Source organism: Anabrus simplex, chromosome 11 (assembly GCF_040414725.1).
Source record: "Anabrus simplex isolate iqAnaSimp1 chromosome 11, ASM4041472v1, whole genome shotgun sequence".
In the NCBI taxonomy this organism is placed as follows: domain Eukaryota; kingdom Metazoa; phylum Arthropoda; class Insecta; order Orthoptera; family Tettigoniidae; genus Anabrus; species Anabrus simplex.
In genome coordinates, this window is record NC_090275.1 from 13,087,483 (window position 1) to 13,104,339 (window position 16,857).

Below are 16,857 nucleotides of genomic sequence, written 5' to 3' on the forward strand. Positions count from 1 at the left end.
GAACACTTAATTACGGAGACAACAGTTGTTGTTGTTTCGGTTTTAAGGCCGTCAAAATACATACTGGATATCACTTTGAAATTTAGAGGGGAAAACTTTTAAACTGCTTCAAATATTATTTCAGCTGATGAATACCAAATTTGAGGCATTTTCACACAATACCCCAGGAAATATCAACGTATCACCAATGCACAGTATACCAAATATTTCAGTCAGACGTGTTGAGAATCGTGGAAACTTCTTGTGTTCACGGTAGACGAAATATCTTTCACACAAGATATGTTTTCAAAACTTACCAACGAAGAGGTCCATAAATAATCCTTTTCAGCACATATTATAAGATGGTCTTACCATACACTGTCGGTTGCAGAAAGAATTAATATTATACAACACTAATCAGCAACTTCAAAAGGAAATTAAATTAAAACATTCAGATGACTTAGCAAGGTAGGTTCAGATAAATAAAGGCTCCACAGCCACTTCCGTACCTTAACTAGGGTGGATGGTAATCATTTCTCCTAGCCACAATGGCTAGACGGAGTATATCTCCAAACACAGCCATCTTGGAGACAATCAAAAGCCAACTCCCCGTTCACAGAGTAGGACCACAAGTCAACGCACGTCGACAATTGACAAATGCACAACAGAGTCAAGGAATAAAAACCGCAGAATTACTCCACATCGTCCAATCAATATATTAAATGTGCCACAATTAACAAATTGCAACCCTTTGCTGTCTAGCAGTTCATGGGGCATTGTTAAATGATACATTTTAAATTCCACGCATACAACAGTCATAGATGGCAGTAGTTATATCAGTCCCCTTTAAATTATACCGCCATAATAGCTTACATTTGGGACTGTGCAGCGACATGTCGACGGACAGAGGCCTTCAGAAGTTTATAGGCCAACGCGGTATAACACACACGATCTACAGCGACAACGCTCAGAGACATTCCATTCAGTGAACACAAAGTTAAGACTTGTGGAGAGCACTGACAGCAGCATGGACACACCACTATATGACCCAGCAACGTATTACATAGAAGTTCATTGCCCCACGTGACGCTTGGTGGGGAGGTTGGGGGGAAAGACTGATCGGCCTCACCAAGCGATGTCTACGGGAAATGCTTGTAAGTTCCACTCTTGATGATGAAGGGCTACGGACTGTTTTGATCAGCATAGAAGCTGTATTAAACAGAAGACCCTTGACACCGCATCATGACAGTGGTGGCGCATTGACTCCAGCCCACTTGCTCGTTGGCGATCGACTCACCATGATACCCACTGGACCAGAACCACCTAGGCGACACCTTGTTAGAACAACTACTGGAAGCATTGGAGTAAACAGTATTTGCTACTGTTACAGAGTTTTCACGAAGTTCTCCAGCCCCGAGACCACGGCTCAAGAATCAGTGTTGGTGACGTAGTTTTACTACAAGAGTATACACGCCCAAGATGTGGAATAAAGCCTGGGTCGAAGAGTAAAGATGTTACGCTCAACAAACGCCATAGGGGTTACGAAAACGAGAAGATTTAAGGGCGAACAAGCAAAATACACAAAGCAGAAACACATTAAGAAATAATCTTACCCAGAAACAAGCAGACATTTAGGAAAACTAGTTGAAAACCCACCCCGTATAAAAAAAAATAGGATACGATCTCTGGGATAATATGGACTTGGATTACTGAATGGAAGCACTGGTATACCTTAAATTAAACTTATAATTAATTTTAAAAAAAGATTACACCAAGAGAAAAATATAATTAATTTTTTTCTCTTTAAAATATAAGAATATTCTGGAAAATAAAAGAATACTTTAACTATAGAAAATATAGTAGTTTTAAGGTAAATTGACAAATAAGTTGGTACCAACGTCATTTCACCTTTAATATAATTTAAACCATCTTGAATTTAATAAATTTAAGTGTGTGACAAATATCTAGGGTGAAAGAACGTGAAGGGTTTATATCAATTTATAGTGGAGGGATAACACACGTGGAACAAAAACATAACTTAAAACATAGATCCAGTTAAGCAGTCCAATGTTATGGGAGCATAAGAACCACGCTAAAGAAGTATATTAAACACACAAAATTTAAAAAAATAAATCACAGATCAAACAAACCAAAATCCAGAATAAAATCATATGGATCAGTAAACAAACTAAATCAAATCGCATGGGCAACGAAAATAGTAATAATCTCAGACTGAGTAACCCACGCGTCCATACAGAGAGTCAACAACGATCCATCCATATATAAAAACAAAATCGGCGTCCTCACGCAAGAACAAAAGAAAGATGATCAGGGTCAGGTAACAGTGACATAATTACACCACAGGGCAAAAATGGAGGGATGACCAAGCAACAATGCGACATTAAAGAAAATAATTTAAACGCTTGAAACACTCCACTTGAAACGCATAAATCCCCACGTAACAATAGGTTTTTAAGTTAAATATCACCCTTTTGAAAGTTACGTTTAATCATAGGTTTTAAAATAATTATGATGTTTAACACATTGGAGATGCCGCTCGTACAAACTACGGGCGCACTAATTCACTGCTACTGACGGAGCTCGGAGAATCTACGGGCACGATTTCACTGTAGCTAAAAAATTGCAGCTGCCGTTTCAGCGAGCTGTGACTTCACTAGGATACTGTTGAATGCTTCTGTAAGCATAAAATATACTAGTTATGAGCATAAGAAGAGAGAGAACTTCTTTCAAGGCATCAATGACACAGCCACGTTCCTACATAACCTAAGGCTGCGTCATCGTTGACTCTCAGCAGTGAAATGGATGGGAAAGTACGTACGGTACATGCGGACAGGACGAGTGTGTGTTCGAGAGGCAGGCTTGTTTGTGTAATTCTTGTGAATATTTAGCATGTCTAATTCAAGTGTACGAAATTTTGACAACGAATCCATAATGGATATTCTTATGGAAGACACGACTTCTGAAAATGAGGATGAGGATAACAATTACACAAATAAACATGATGATTCTGGTGCTTCAGGCAAGCAAATGTAGAAAATGAACTAATTTCAAATTGGTGTGAAGTGTAACGTAGTTTTATATCACTTCCTTGAAGCGGGTTCTTACTGCTTCCTAAAAATGTGGGTGTTTCCCGTGTACCTGTAGCAACTCGATGCAACCCCGTCGGCAAACAACAAACGGTGGGAATGCAGATTGCTGGTTGTAAACAAACATACCGGTGCCAATTGACCAATTAGGTTAGAATCTGTATTAGTGTGTTTCAGTAGACGTGCCCACAAAGTCAGATTTCGAAATATTAAACGAACTGGAATCCATAGCTGCGTCAGATATTTTTTCATTTGTAAAACTTATATTCATAAATTTATATTTAAAAATTGCTGCACTATTATGATAATTAAAACTAATTTTTGTGTAGAACAAAGTGTGATCTTTCTATGTATTCCAAAAGTTGTTATAATTATGGCTTACCCTAGCATTGAAAAATGTTCAAAAACCATTAAAAATTCTGCGATTTTTGGAGGGTAGCACATTCATATATGGCAGTCTCCAATGTGTTAAACATTTAAGGTGTCCCAAAATCAATACATATCTTTCTAAATGACTGTACGGAATAAATGATAACGCAATAAATTAATAAATCACAACAGAAGGACCAAATAAAACCCAAAAGTATGGGGGCAAGGAATGGCAAATTCACAGAACACAAGAGAAATAGTGGTAATAACTACAGTACCACACAAAATATAAAAGAGGGAAAATGAAATTTGGATAAGCAAAATAAATTTCAAGTAACAGGCCTAAATAATGTACAAGAAATCTTAAAATATTACCAAATGGTGCTCAAACGGCGTAATAGAAAGAGAATACAAAACTAAAAATCTCACCACTAGCCCCACATAAGTAAATAAAACTACCAATAAAAAGGCAAATTACATGACCCAACAAAATATTAAAAGATAGTACTTAAGGGAGTGGGGAGGGATTTCATGCTAACTTACTCATGCTGACCTATTACACTGGTAATCACCGACCAAAATAAACAATTGTAACTACTAAATTTACATTACAAATATTTTTAAAATATATATAAATATATTAAATAATCCCTAAAAAGGATTCTTAAATCGGACTCATCTGACTCCTACAGAACTATCTTTCATCTTGGCAGACGATAGCAGAGACATGGCTTGAAGCGTCCGCACACAACCAAGCTCAGTGGCAGACAGCCGCTTTCAGTAGGCGTCCGTACAAGCGTTAGCATCGGGCGAATTACGTGCACTCTGGCGGGAGAGTTTGTACACGAGCCAAGTAAGTCAATTCATTGCCAGATGGCGTCAGTGTCCACAACAGCCTCAATGAAAGAATCTTTCACTCAAGGTATATGACGAAGAGACATAGTCATTTTTAAAATGAGCGGAAGAATATGTAGACAATGTTCAATCCATTTTTTAATTCAAAGTTACGATGTGCCGTCCAGACACATAATTTAGAATAGCACAGTTTATAGTGGAGAGTATAATTTCTTATATTTATCTTTGCTACTTAGGTAATAACTTTACATAACAGATGTATTAGGGAACAGAGTCTTGTTTCATCTTGTTCCTGGCTGTCCAATATAGGGCTGGAAAATTTCCTTGTTTTTGTTGGGTTGGGTTGGGTTGAGTCTTGTGCACTGAAGTAGGTGTTTCGAGTCTATCACTGATTCAGTAATAGAAAATATATGTATTTGCATAATTTTCCTTTTTTTTAAAAATCATAAAACCTGGGGTTAGGAAAAAATGATGTAAATTCAATTTTGAATCTAAAATCCTCCTCCTCAATCCTCTAACCTTGACACTGCATGGCGGTGCTAATAATATCACTGTCCTGATTTTCTTTCTCCAAGTCTGGCAGTCCGTCACTATAAGCATTGCCTCGTGGAAAGATTTCCCCACCAAAGGCTGCAGCTGGTCCACCCATCTGATTGGACGTCTTCTTCGCTCTCTCTTTGCCATTATTTGTTCCCTCCACCACAAGCTTTTCCAGAGTGCCTGTTCTTCTGGCGATGTTTCCGAAGTACCCATGTTAAGCCTGGCTGATCCGCTCCAGAAGCCTATTTAGGATGCCTAGTTCTTCCAACACCGATGCATTAGTTCAATGTTCAGTTTGAGAAATTCAGAGAATGTGTCACTAAACAAACCCACATCTCGAATCTCTCCATTTTCCTCTTATTTGCCTGTTTGATTGTCCAGGTCTCAGCTGCATAGGTAGCAACGGGGAGTATGAGAGAGTGAGCTAGTTGTAGGTTTTGTTCTAAAATATCTATGGAGTTTCACCTCCCAGTGTGGTCCTGCGGTAGTCTCTGGCATAGATGTCATCCTTGATAGAGATATGCAGTTCCTGTTTCTGAATCTACACAGCCATTACTTTAAGTTGTGAGATTCCTATCTCCACTGCCTTTAACTATTTCATTTTGTGTAAAACTGAATAGCCATGATTTTTGAATCCAGTTACAAATTTTATTAGTTCTTTTTCAATTTCTGTATACTGGTCTGATTTTTGATCCCCAAAATAATAAGGCTGTCTCCTTGAAACACTGCAATTGTTGTTTTTGTTTATGCCAGTAGGATACATGTGATGGCTGTCCACAAAACTTGCGTGCTGCAGTACGATTACCATTAATTTCTGCAAATGTGATCACTGTTAATTTAAACTGTGTGTTGTAACTCCAGTCACTAACCACTATTCAAGCATTTAACACAGAGACTGATATGTATTATGGAGCAAGTGTACCTCTGCCATGTGGCTATTACAAGCATACTAGTGAACATTGCCAGGCAGTCCTGTTACTGCAGTGTCACAGTTCACAAACTGATGACTGGCTCTTGAAACAACTGACATTTTCATTAACTGCACATTTAAAAAAAATTGATGACTGAAAACTTTCACATACTGGTGAATCACTAGCTGCAGGAGTAAAGGGGAGAAATGGTAAGGTTTCTTCCCTAGTGACTAATCATAGCACCACTGCCTGCCTCGCTTTTGTCCTGGGAAACTGTCAGGATTCTGAGAGAGAGAATATTATATACATTTCTGGATTGGTGTAGAAGCTTATCAGTCTTTGTCAGTAAATTTAATTTATAGATAAATAGCTGTCAGTTTCATGCGGTGTAATTAGTGACCGAGCCGAGTTATCTTCTAAAAGTTCCTCTCTTGGTGTTGGATGTAACATGTTTGACTTGCAGAAATATAGCGGGTTTGATTTGAAGAATGTGTGTTCACTTGCAGCCATGTCCCCTACACCCCCGAGCCAGTTCGCACAGCAGGTGACTGCGGGCTACGAGATCCCAGCACGACTGCGCACTTTGCACAACTTGGTGATCCAGTACGCTTCACAAGGTCGCTACGAGGTGGCAGTGCCCCTCTGCAAGCAGGCACTTGAGGACCTGGAAAAGACGAGTGGTCACGATCACCCTGACGTGGCCACTATGCTCAATATTCTTGCCCTTGTCTACCGGTAAGCCCTAATGTTCTTTCTCTGTTAGAAATAGCAAAGATATTACACTCTTAACATCTGTGATGCGTGTCGTCTCCCATCTTAAACACACGGATATGAGTATCAGTGCTTGCATTAGTTGTGTGTTGCAAATTCCAGTTTTATCTCGTCTCCAATACAATTTAGCACCATTTTTCTTTTAGAATGATATTGATAAGCATGGATTAATTTATTTTTGCCTCATGGTAGGGTAGTGATTGCAGTAGAAGGTTAGGCACACCCTTGAAATTTTACAAAATTTTAATTAAAGTCGAGTACTTGCAATGGCAAGGCAAGGCAGCACATATTCTAAAGAGACTGGTGAAGAAACTTTCATAACATCTAATATCACTGGAGATATCTGTATTTAGCTACAGTTTTCAATCGAGGAGTTTCCCCTGCTTTTTATTTTACTTTCCAACAACTGCTCCATCTAATGATGGAAATGTTGTATATTGTATTGTTTTTTATTTCTGTCATGTCTCTTTTGTTTTTCATTTGTTCCTTCATTATGATTTTAGCACATTTAACTGAAGATGGCTCAAACGAGTCTAAACATGTTTGAATTTTATTACTCCATCTAATGATGGAATTATGTGTTGAATAGGAGGATACATTAAATTTTGTTGCTTAAGTGCGGCCAGTATCCAGTAATCATGAGATAGCGGGTTTGAGCCCCACTGTCGGCAGCCGTGAAGATGGTTTCCTGTGGTTTCCCGTTTTCACACCAGGCAAATGCCGGGGCTGTACCTTAATTAAGGCCACGGCCGCTTCCTTCCACTTCCTAGGCCTTTCCTATCCCATCGTTGCCAAAGACCTATCTGGCTCGGTGCAACGTAAAAAAAAAAAGAGAAAATTCCGTTGTAAAGTGAAAACTGTCAATACGGAATGATTCTAATATCTTGTAATAAACAAGGAAAACACACATAGTACAATGTGCTTAAGGTTTTAAAGCTATTAATCGCCTGCAAGTAGAATAGCACGATATAAAGACATAGTATGTTTAATAATAATACATTCATCAAGGAACATCACATGTTTTCACAAACATTTATCAATTCATTACATGCATTTCTAATCAGTGTGTGTCTTGTCATTTTATATGTTATTAAGCTGGTGATATTTCATAATAAGAAACTGAACATGTCCTTATATCATATGAATTGAATGGTGGAAAGTTCTCGTTGGTGTGGAGACCTAATAATGAAATTTATCAGCTAGAATTTTCTCATCTTCATGTAAATAACAGTTTATATTATTGTTTGTATTGTTATTGTAGTTGTAAAATTAAAAGAATGAAAGAAATTGGAATATGAGAAAATGTGTGAATTTGGTATGGATGAGATGAGTTATTTCAGTGAATGGAACAAAATGTCCTGTTCTAGACAAACTCAAATGGACGAAATACTATAGTAGACAAATTACATGGACTAAAAATCTGCACAAAATGTTGGTTCCTAAAAAAGCAGTGTATGAAAATTTCTGAAAGGCCTGGAGAAATTCAGGTACAGTTAAGGTGGGCTTTGACAAGACATTAAAACTCGGGAACAAGCTCTGTACTCCATTAGTGTGGTGTAGATTATTCCATATAGCTGATGATAGTACTACTGCCCAAGTCAGTGATATTAATAAGACTGTGTTGAAATTCTCCAATCATGGCTGTGCAACTTGTTGTTGACACAGGTGTTCAGATTGGACACTGCACTCAAAGCCTAGTAAATATTTATTGTATTGTTTAGTCAGTGTTTGTCATTAAAAGTAACATATTCTGACCCATTTAAGCTGTAAATATTTTTGTAATTACAACAGAAGTATGTACAATACCCATCAGTTGACATTATTGTTTTTTAATTGGAAAATAACCTGTGCTAGCTGAGTTTTAAATTTATATACTAAATTAATGTAGAAAATCCAAAATTTAAAAAACTAGCTCAAAAATAAATGTTTGAAAAACATCAAAAACCCTCAGACCAGAGTGATTAGTACAGATTTTAAAGTCCAGACTGAAATATGTTTAAATTGTAAGTATTGTACTTTACTATGGCACAGTTCACATCGATAATGTAAGGAAGCCGTCAAGATAGTCGAACACCATGCAAGAGGTGTGAGACCTCTTCTTACTCCAACAATTAACAGTACCTCTGGCACTATGCTGTTTAATCCTAGGAGTGGCAGTGTTGGTGGCAGTCATCTTGGGCATGTTCTGCATGTAACAAATAGACTATATTATGGTTGAAAATGGTTAAGTATTATTCATCATTAAGAAGTTAAAACAATGTGGAGTTTGATTTTGTTACCAAATTTTCCATATTCATTACCTTAAAAAGTGTACTCTCAGAATAACATACATACATCTTCAGTGTTCAATCTGCAAGTGTGTGTGAATGTACTAAAACATAAACTGGTAATTAAAGATGAAAGTTAATATTACATCGTATGTACACAAATATGGAGAGATGCACAAAATGTTCAGAGTTTTGCTATCTAAGCCATCATTACCACTAATACTTGAAGGTGCAGAACTCTCGAAAGACCCTACACGACGTTCAGGAAGGTTTTAGAGTAGTAGAACAGTTTAAAAGAAAAGAACAAAAAGGGAGTCTGAAGACAATGATACTCCATTGGAAACATGATGTACAAAAATTGGGAAGATATAATGGAAATCCTCCTCTATGAACCATGTGACCTTGCCGCGGTGGGGAGACTTGCATGTCCCAATGCCGCAGATAGCAGAGCCGCAGGTGCAACCATATCGGATGGGTATCTGTTGAGAGACCAGACTAACGAATGGTTCATCGAAAGGGGGGTAGCAGCCTTTCGGAAGTTGCAAGGGCGGCAGTCTAGATGATTGACTGATATGGCCTTGTAATAATACTCAACGTGGCTTAGCTGTGTTGATACTGTTACACGGCTGAAAGCAACGGGAAACTACAGCCGTAACTAACTCTCGAGGACATGCAGCTCTCTCTGTATGAATCATGTACTGATGATGGCTTCCTCCCGGGTAAAATTTTCCGGAGGTAAACTAGTCCCCCCATTTGGATGTCTGGGTGGGGACTACACGAAGGTGGATGCTTACATTCTGCGAGTCAGAGCATGGAATGTTAGAAGTTTGAGTTGTTGTGGCAGGTTAGAGAATCTGAAAAGGGAGATGGATAGACTAAAGTTTGATGTAGTTGGTATAAGTGAAGTACGTTGGCAGGAAGAACAGGATTTTTGGTCAGGCGACTACCGAATTATCAATTTTCAACACAAAATCAAACAGGGGAAATGCAGGAGTTGGTTTAATAATGATTAAGAACATAGGGCACCGGGTAAGCTACTACGACCAGCATAGTGGAAGAATTATTGTCGTCAAGATCGACACCAAACCAATGCCCACCACATTAGTGCAGGTCTATATGCCTACTAGTTCAGCGGATGATGAAGAAATCGAAAGAATATATGAAGAGATAGACGATTTTATACAATATGTAAAAGGTGATGAGAATCTAATTGTGATGGGAGACTGGAATGTAGTGGTAGGCAAAGGAGGAGAAAGTAATACAGTAGGAGAATTCGGATTGGGACAAAGGAACAAAAGAGGAACTCGGCTTGTTGAATTCTGCACTGATCATAATTTAGTCCTTGCCAATACTTGGTTCAAACACCACAAACGACGGCTATACGTGGATGAGACCTGGAGACACTGGAAAGTATCAAATAAACTTCATTATGATTGGGCAGAGATTCAGAAATCAGGTGTTGGATTGCAAAACTTTCCCAGGAGCAGACGTGGACTCTGACCACAACTTGTTGGTCATGAAATGCCATCTAAAGTTGAAGAAATTGAAGAAAGGAAAGAATGCAAAAAGATGGGATCTAGACAAGTTGAAAGAAAAGAGTGTGAGGGATTGTTTTAAGGAACATGTGACACAAGGGCTAAATGAAAAGGCTGAAGGAAACACAATAGAGGAAGAGTGGATAGTCATGAAAAATGAAGTCAGTAGGGCTGCTGAAGAAATGTTAGGAAGGAAGAAAAGATCAACTAAGAATCAGTGGATAACTCAGGAGATACTAGACATGATTGATGAACGACAAAAATACAAGAATGCTAGAAATGAAGAGGGCAGAAAAGAATACAGGCGATTAAAGAATGAAGTGGATAGAAAGTGCAAGGTAGCTAAGGAAGAATGGCTGAAGGAGAAGTGCAAGGATGTCGAAGGTTGTATGGTTCTCGGAAAGGTAGATGCTACATACAGGAAAATCAAGGTCAAGGAAACCTTTGGCAAAAGGAAATCTAGGTGTATGAATATTAAGAGCTCAGATGGAAAGCCACTTGTAGGGAAAGAAGACAAAGCGGAAAGATGGCAGGAACATGTTCAACAGTTGTATGAAGGTAAAGGTGTAGATAATTTGGTTCTGGAACAAGAAGAGGCTGTTGATGCTGATAAAATGGAAGACCCAATTTTGAGGTCAGAGTTTGACAGAGCTGTGAGAGACCTAAATAGGAACAAGGCACCTGGGATTGATGACATTCCTTCTGAATTACTGACTGCCTTAGGAGAAAGCAGCATGGCAAGGTTATTCCATTAGTGTGTAAGATGTATAAGACAGGAGAAGTCCCATCCGATTTTCTGCAGAATGTTGTTATACCTATTCCCGAGAAAGCGGGTGCTGACAGGTGTGAAAACTACCGCACCATTAGTTTAGTATCTCATGCCTGCAAAATTTTAACACATATTATTTACAGAAGAATGGAAAAACAAGTTGAAGCTTAGTAGGAGAAGATCAATTTGGCTTCAGAAGAAATGTAGGAACACGTGAAGCAATCCTGACTTTACGTCTGATCTTAGAACGCATCGAGAAGGACAAGCCCACGTACATGGCATTCGTAGATCTAGAAAAGGCATTCGATAATGTTGATTGGACCAAGCTATTTATGATTCTGAAGATGATAGGGATCAGATACCGAGAACGAAGAATTATCTATAGTCTATATAAAAATCAGTCTGCAGTGATAAGAATCGAGGGCTTTGAAAAAGAAGCAGCAATCCAGAAAGGAGTGAGGCAAGGCTGCAGTTTATCTCCCCTCCTCTTTAATGTTTACATAGAACAGGCAGTAAAGGAAATCAAAGAGGAATTTGGAAAGGGAATCACAATCCAAGGAGAGGAAATCAAAACCTTGAGATTTGCCGATGATATTGTTATTTTATCTAAGACCGCAGAAGATTTCAAGAAGCTGCTGAATGGTATGGACAAAGTCTTGAGTAAGGAGTACAAGATGAAAATAAATAAGTCCAAAACAAAAGTAATGGAGTGCAGTCGAACAAAGTCAGGTGATGCAGGAAATATTAGATTAGGAAATGAAGTCTTGAAGGAAGTAGATGAATATTGTTACTTGGGTAGTAAAATAACTAACGATGGCAGAAGTAAGGAGGACATAAACTGCAGACTAGCACAAGCAAGGAAGAGCTTTCTTAAGAAAAATTTGCTGACTTCAAACATTGATATAGGAATTAGAAAGATGTTTTTGAAGACTTTCGTGTGGAGCGTGGCATTGTATGGAAGTGAAACATGGACGATAACTAGCTCCGAAAGAAAGAGAATAGAAGCTTTTGAAATGTAGTGTTACAGAAGAATGCTGAAGGTGAGATGGATAGATCGAATCAGGAATGAAGAGATACTGAATTGAATTGGTAAGAGGAGATCGATTTGGCTAAATTTGACAAGAAGAAGAGATAGAATGATAGGACACATCTTAAGACACCCAGGACTTGTGCAGTTGGTTTTTGAAGGAAGTGTAGGTGGTAAGAACGGTAGGGGTAGACCAAGGTTTGAATATGACAAGCAGATTAGAGCAGATGTAGGATGCAGTAGTTACGTAGAAATGAAAAGGTTAGCACATGATAGGGTGGCATGGAGAGCTGCATCAAACCAGTCTATGGACTGATGACTCAAACAACGCATCATGGAAATACGACATCAAGACCCTTTACAAACACAAACCACACAGGAAGTTAGTGTATTTACAAGCAGTCACACTATAGTGTTACTGGCCTGTCAAGTCTACCACATATAATGTGGCTGTGGTATCTGCTTTGTTGACAAAACCGAGCGGCTAGTACCCATCTCGCTCAAAGAACATACCTGGCACACCAATAACCAAGATGCGGAAATTTTAGCTGTAGCTGAACATTCCTCTGAAACATTCTGCAACATTTTGTTTGATAATACTGAGGTTTTAGCAGCTGGGCCCTGGGATCTCTAAAGAAAAATAGAAATTAAGAAACACCCAAATAACATGAATATAGAGCAAGGCTAGGATGCCTGTTATATGCAAATTACCAATGTGCAGGTCAGACCATGAAAACAGTTACTTATCAGTGACGCAGAACTGGCAGACAGGAAACTACCTTAATTTATTTTGAAGAAATGTCACCTAAAGAGGATGTTGCCATGGATGAAACTGAACTTGCAGCTGCTGTGGATATCGGGGTTGAAAAATAACTGCATGCTATGCTATCTGTTGACAGATTATTGGCACTACGGGAAGAAATTTGAACCTGTTGAAAAATCGGCGGTGGCATTACAGTGAAAACAAATGCATCAAAACATCACTGTTGCCAGTTGAGGGTTAAAATGCTTATTCACTTGCCTGAGGGCTCTGGTTCATAAGATTACAGTGATCTTTCTGGACATTAAATTTGTCTGCTGTTGCAGCTCAGAACGGGGCAACTCTGCTGGTTATTGCCGCCTTGTCCCTGGCTGATTTATTTCTTGAAATGTGCATTTTCTTTTTGTTTCTCATATATTTTGCACTGTGAATTTATTTTAACTGTATGTTAATACATTTAACTGCTTTAATGTATTAGATTTACTAGCATTTTAACAGACCTCTTTCAGGTAAAAATTAATAGTTAATATTCTAGCACTTGTGACCTTTACCAGTTGAGACACTGTGTGTGTTTATTTATTTTTTGTTTGTTTTTTATTTATTTACAGGGACCAAAATAAATACAAAGAAGCTGCCAGCTTGCTGAATGATGCTCTGGCCATCAGGGAGAAGACTCTTGGGGAGAATCATCCAGCGGTGAGACATTTTTCCAATTTACCGTACATAGAGTAACTGAGCCTTTCCTTGGTCGTTTTATTGAACTGTGTATTGAAAACCTAAGTATTTCTACTTTGTAAATATGGAGTTGCTGAGTGCTTTCTAAAACCTAGGTAGAACATAATTTCATAAGATGGTATGTCCGCCTGTCTACTGCCAAGTGATTTCGAAAAACTTTTAAGATGGACATTAAGGAAGGAAGGACAGAGAAGAATAGAGGCATTTGAGATGTGGATTTGGCAAAGAATTGAAGGTGTAAAGTGAGAAGATAAAATATCAAATGAAGAAGTTCTGAAGAGAGTGGGATAAGTGAGGAGCATGCTGACCGTAATCAAAAATAGGAAAAAAAACTGGATAGGGCATAATCTAAGACACAACACCTTACTACGAGTAGCAATTGAAGGGATGATAAAGGAAAACGAGGAAGAGGAAGGAGATGATAACAGTTATTAGACAGCATTAGAAAAAGAAAGAAAGGTTATGCAGAGGTGAAGAAAAGGGCACAAGATCGAGAGATATGGAGGTCACAGCCATGATTGGACCTGCCGAATGGCAGAACAGCCTATGATGATAATGCTTTTATCAAACATTAAAAACCTCTTTCACTTATTAACTCTGATTTTGTATAATCCACCAGAATTCTATTGCCAGATAATGAATACAAAACTGGAATGGATTAACCATAGATGGTTGCATATTCTCCCAGGATAGTACTGTAAGCAGTGCAATGAGTTTGTCGTCGTCGTATCATGGAAATTAGTTTGAGATGATACTCTCCGTACATACTCTATTTTCAGAGATATGTCACTGTGTGGAATGAAAGCTGTTTTATTTATAAACTCCAGGTAGCAGACATGAAAGTAGTGAGAATAATCAATAATAAAAACAGTGCTAACAGTGGCAAGACCGCATTGACAACGAACAGGGAAAGACTCTGGAACTATGGATGGTTAAAGCTGGGTATCTGAACTAGCTTTGGTGGGAGTCATATAAGATTAGGACACTAAACGCTATTGATATGGTGCCTGGGTGTTGCTTGGGCTAACTTATTTACTGCCATGTACGGTGTGGAACTAATAAACCAGCACGCGCTGGAAATACGTCCATGTCTATTCTGATAAATATGAATACAGTTCCTTATACTGCAGCTGGTGTGAAAGTGAGAAACCACAGAGAACCATCTTTAGGAACCCCACTGTCGGCAGCCCTGAAGATAGTTTTCTGTGGTTTCCCATTTCCACACCAGGCTGTACCTTAAATAAGGCCACAGCCGCTTCCTTCCCAGTCCTAGGCCTTTCCTATCCATCGTCACCATAAGACCTCTCTGTGTTAGTGCGTCGTAAAGCAAATTAAAAAAAAAACTGCGAATATTTTGTAAGATGTTTAATTATATTAATATAGAACTTTAAATCAATACAAATTGATCAGTTTTTTAAGTATAAGAACAAACTTTATAAAAATGTTCAGAAATTAATTCTAAAACAGAATTGAACAAAATCAGAAAATTGAGTTTTCTGTTTTCAGGACCCATTTCCTAGACAGGTTCACACTTAAGTCCCATCCCTCTATTGTTCGTATAGCATATGCGGGACAAAGAGTGTTGGTGCAAGTACACAACCTTGTTTAAGCCCATTAGTGATGGGGAATTCTTCTGATGGTCCATTCTGGTACAGCACCTGTACAAACGTATCATCATGGAGTGCTTGGATCAGTCCAACAGAGAGTTTAGGACAGCCAAACAGTCTTAAAACCATCCACCTTGCTATTTTGGGCACTGTATCGAAGAATGAATATGAGATAAGAAATCTCCTAGAAAGTGTTTTAGACAGTGGTCTCAAGGCAAGGATTTTAATGATAACAAACCAGTGTGCAAAGAAAATTCTGGTGATCTTGATAGTGTATTGGGAAGAAGGAAAGTGACGTAAACAGTGAGAACGTGCTGAGCACTACCGTGTAACTGCAACTGGACAAAAACTGGCAAAGACCCTGTTATTTACTTATTTGTAGAGTAGAGTTAGTAAAATACTTGTTGGAAAAGTTTGAGATGCAGCCACCATCTGAACCCTCTTTTTAAATTTTTTTTTTATTTTAATTTTTTTTTTTAAAGTGCAGAACCTTTGTTTGAGAAAACAGTTAAACAGTTGAAAGGCTTGTATTCCCGCCTCTCTACAGGACAAGGAACTGTCACCAAAAGTGCATAGTTTGCTTCAGTAGGGGGAAAAAAGTGGTGGTGTTTTTAATTTAGAACGATGTTTTGTGATTACTGTACAAAGCAGTTTGTTGAGTTTATGTGTTTGCTATACCACATTCATAGTGATCTTGCAGGCTTACTTTATCCAGCATATTTGTTTCCTTTGACTACTATCACAATAACTGATTATGTTATATTTTACAGGTGGCAGCCACTTTGAACAATCTGGCTGTGCTGTACGGCAAGCGGGGCAAGTACAAGGAGGCGGAACCTCTGTGCAAACGAGCCCTGGAGATCCGCGAGAAGGTGCTTGGCAAGGACCACCCTGACGTGGCCAAGCAGCTGAACAACCTTGCCCTCCTCTGCCAAAACCAGGTACATCATTTTACCAAATAAGGGCAGGTATTTTAATAATATTTTTAATAATACCCATGTTTAAGAAGGGGACCAGAAAGTATGCAGTAATTATTGAGGAACCACGCTCGTATCACAACTTGCATAAATAGTAGAAATGATATTGAGAGGAAAGATGGAAGGAGTATGGCTTTAGAAATGGCAGATCAATGGTGGGCCCAATCTTTAGTATGAGAGAGCTAGTGATGACATTTCTGAGTATACGTAGTAGAGATATATTCTGGCATATTCAGGAAAAGGGTATATTAAACAAGAGTAAGAAAGGGAGTCTGCAAACGATGCATATTCTGCATGCAATGGATGACAAATATTTTAGTTGTTTCCAGACTCAGGTGGGGAGGGCGGAGTGGTTTAGGAATGTTACTGAGTTAAGACAGGGAAGTGTGCTGTTACCACTATTACTTATAATGATAATGGATAAAATTGTGAAGGAGCCAAAGGAAGTAGTTGGTGAAAGATGACATTGCTGCTGATATTGTGATGTGGGAAATGGACACTAAGGAGGTACAAGAACAACTGGGCATACCAAATGAGAACATTGTGAAGTACAGTGTGAAGATGGGCGAGATGAAGGTGATAACATGCAATGACTGAGTAGGTGAAGGAATAGTAAATATTGCAGGTCAGAACATTAAAATAGTAGAC

General features: G+C 38.5%; 1 protein-coding gene across 6 annotated transcripts in view; it reads left to right on the forward strand.

The window, feature by feature from the left end:
• Klc (kinesin light chain) overlaps positions 1-16,857 on the forward strand; it is a 416,901-nt gene that overhangs the window by 235,886 nt on the left and 164,158 nt on the right. For all 6 annotated transcript variants that reach the window (XM_067155490.2, XM_067155483.2, XM_067155488.2 and 3 more), the window contains 3 exons: positions 6,268-6,496; positions 13,499-13,586; positions 16,003-16,173. In XM_067155490.2, the coding sequence (XP_067011591.1) occupies positions 6,268-6,496; positions 13,499-13,586; positions 16,003-16,173 (488 nt within the window). The remainder of the gene's footprint in view (positions 1-6,267; positions 6,497-13,498; positions 13,587-16,002; positions 16,174-16,857) is intronic.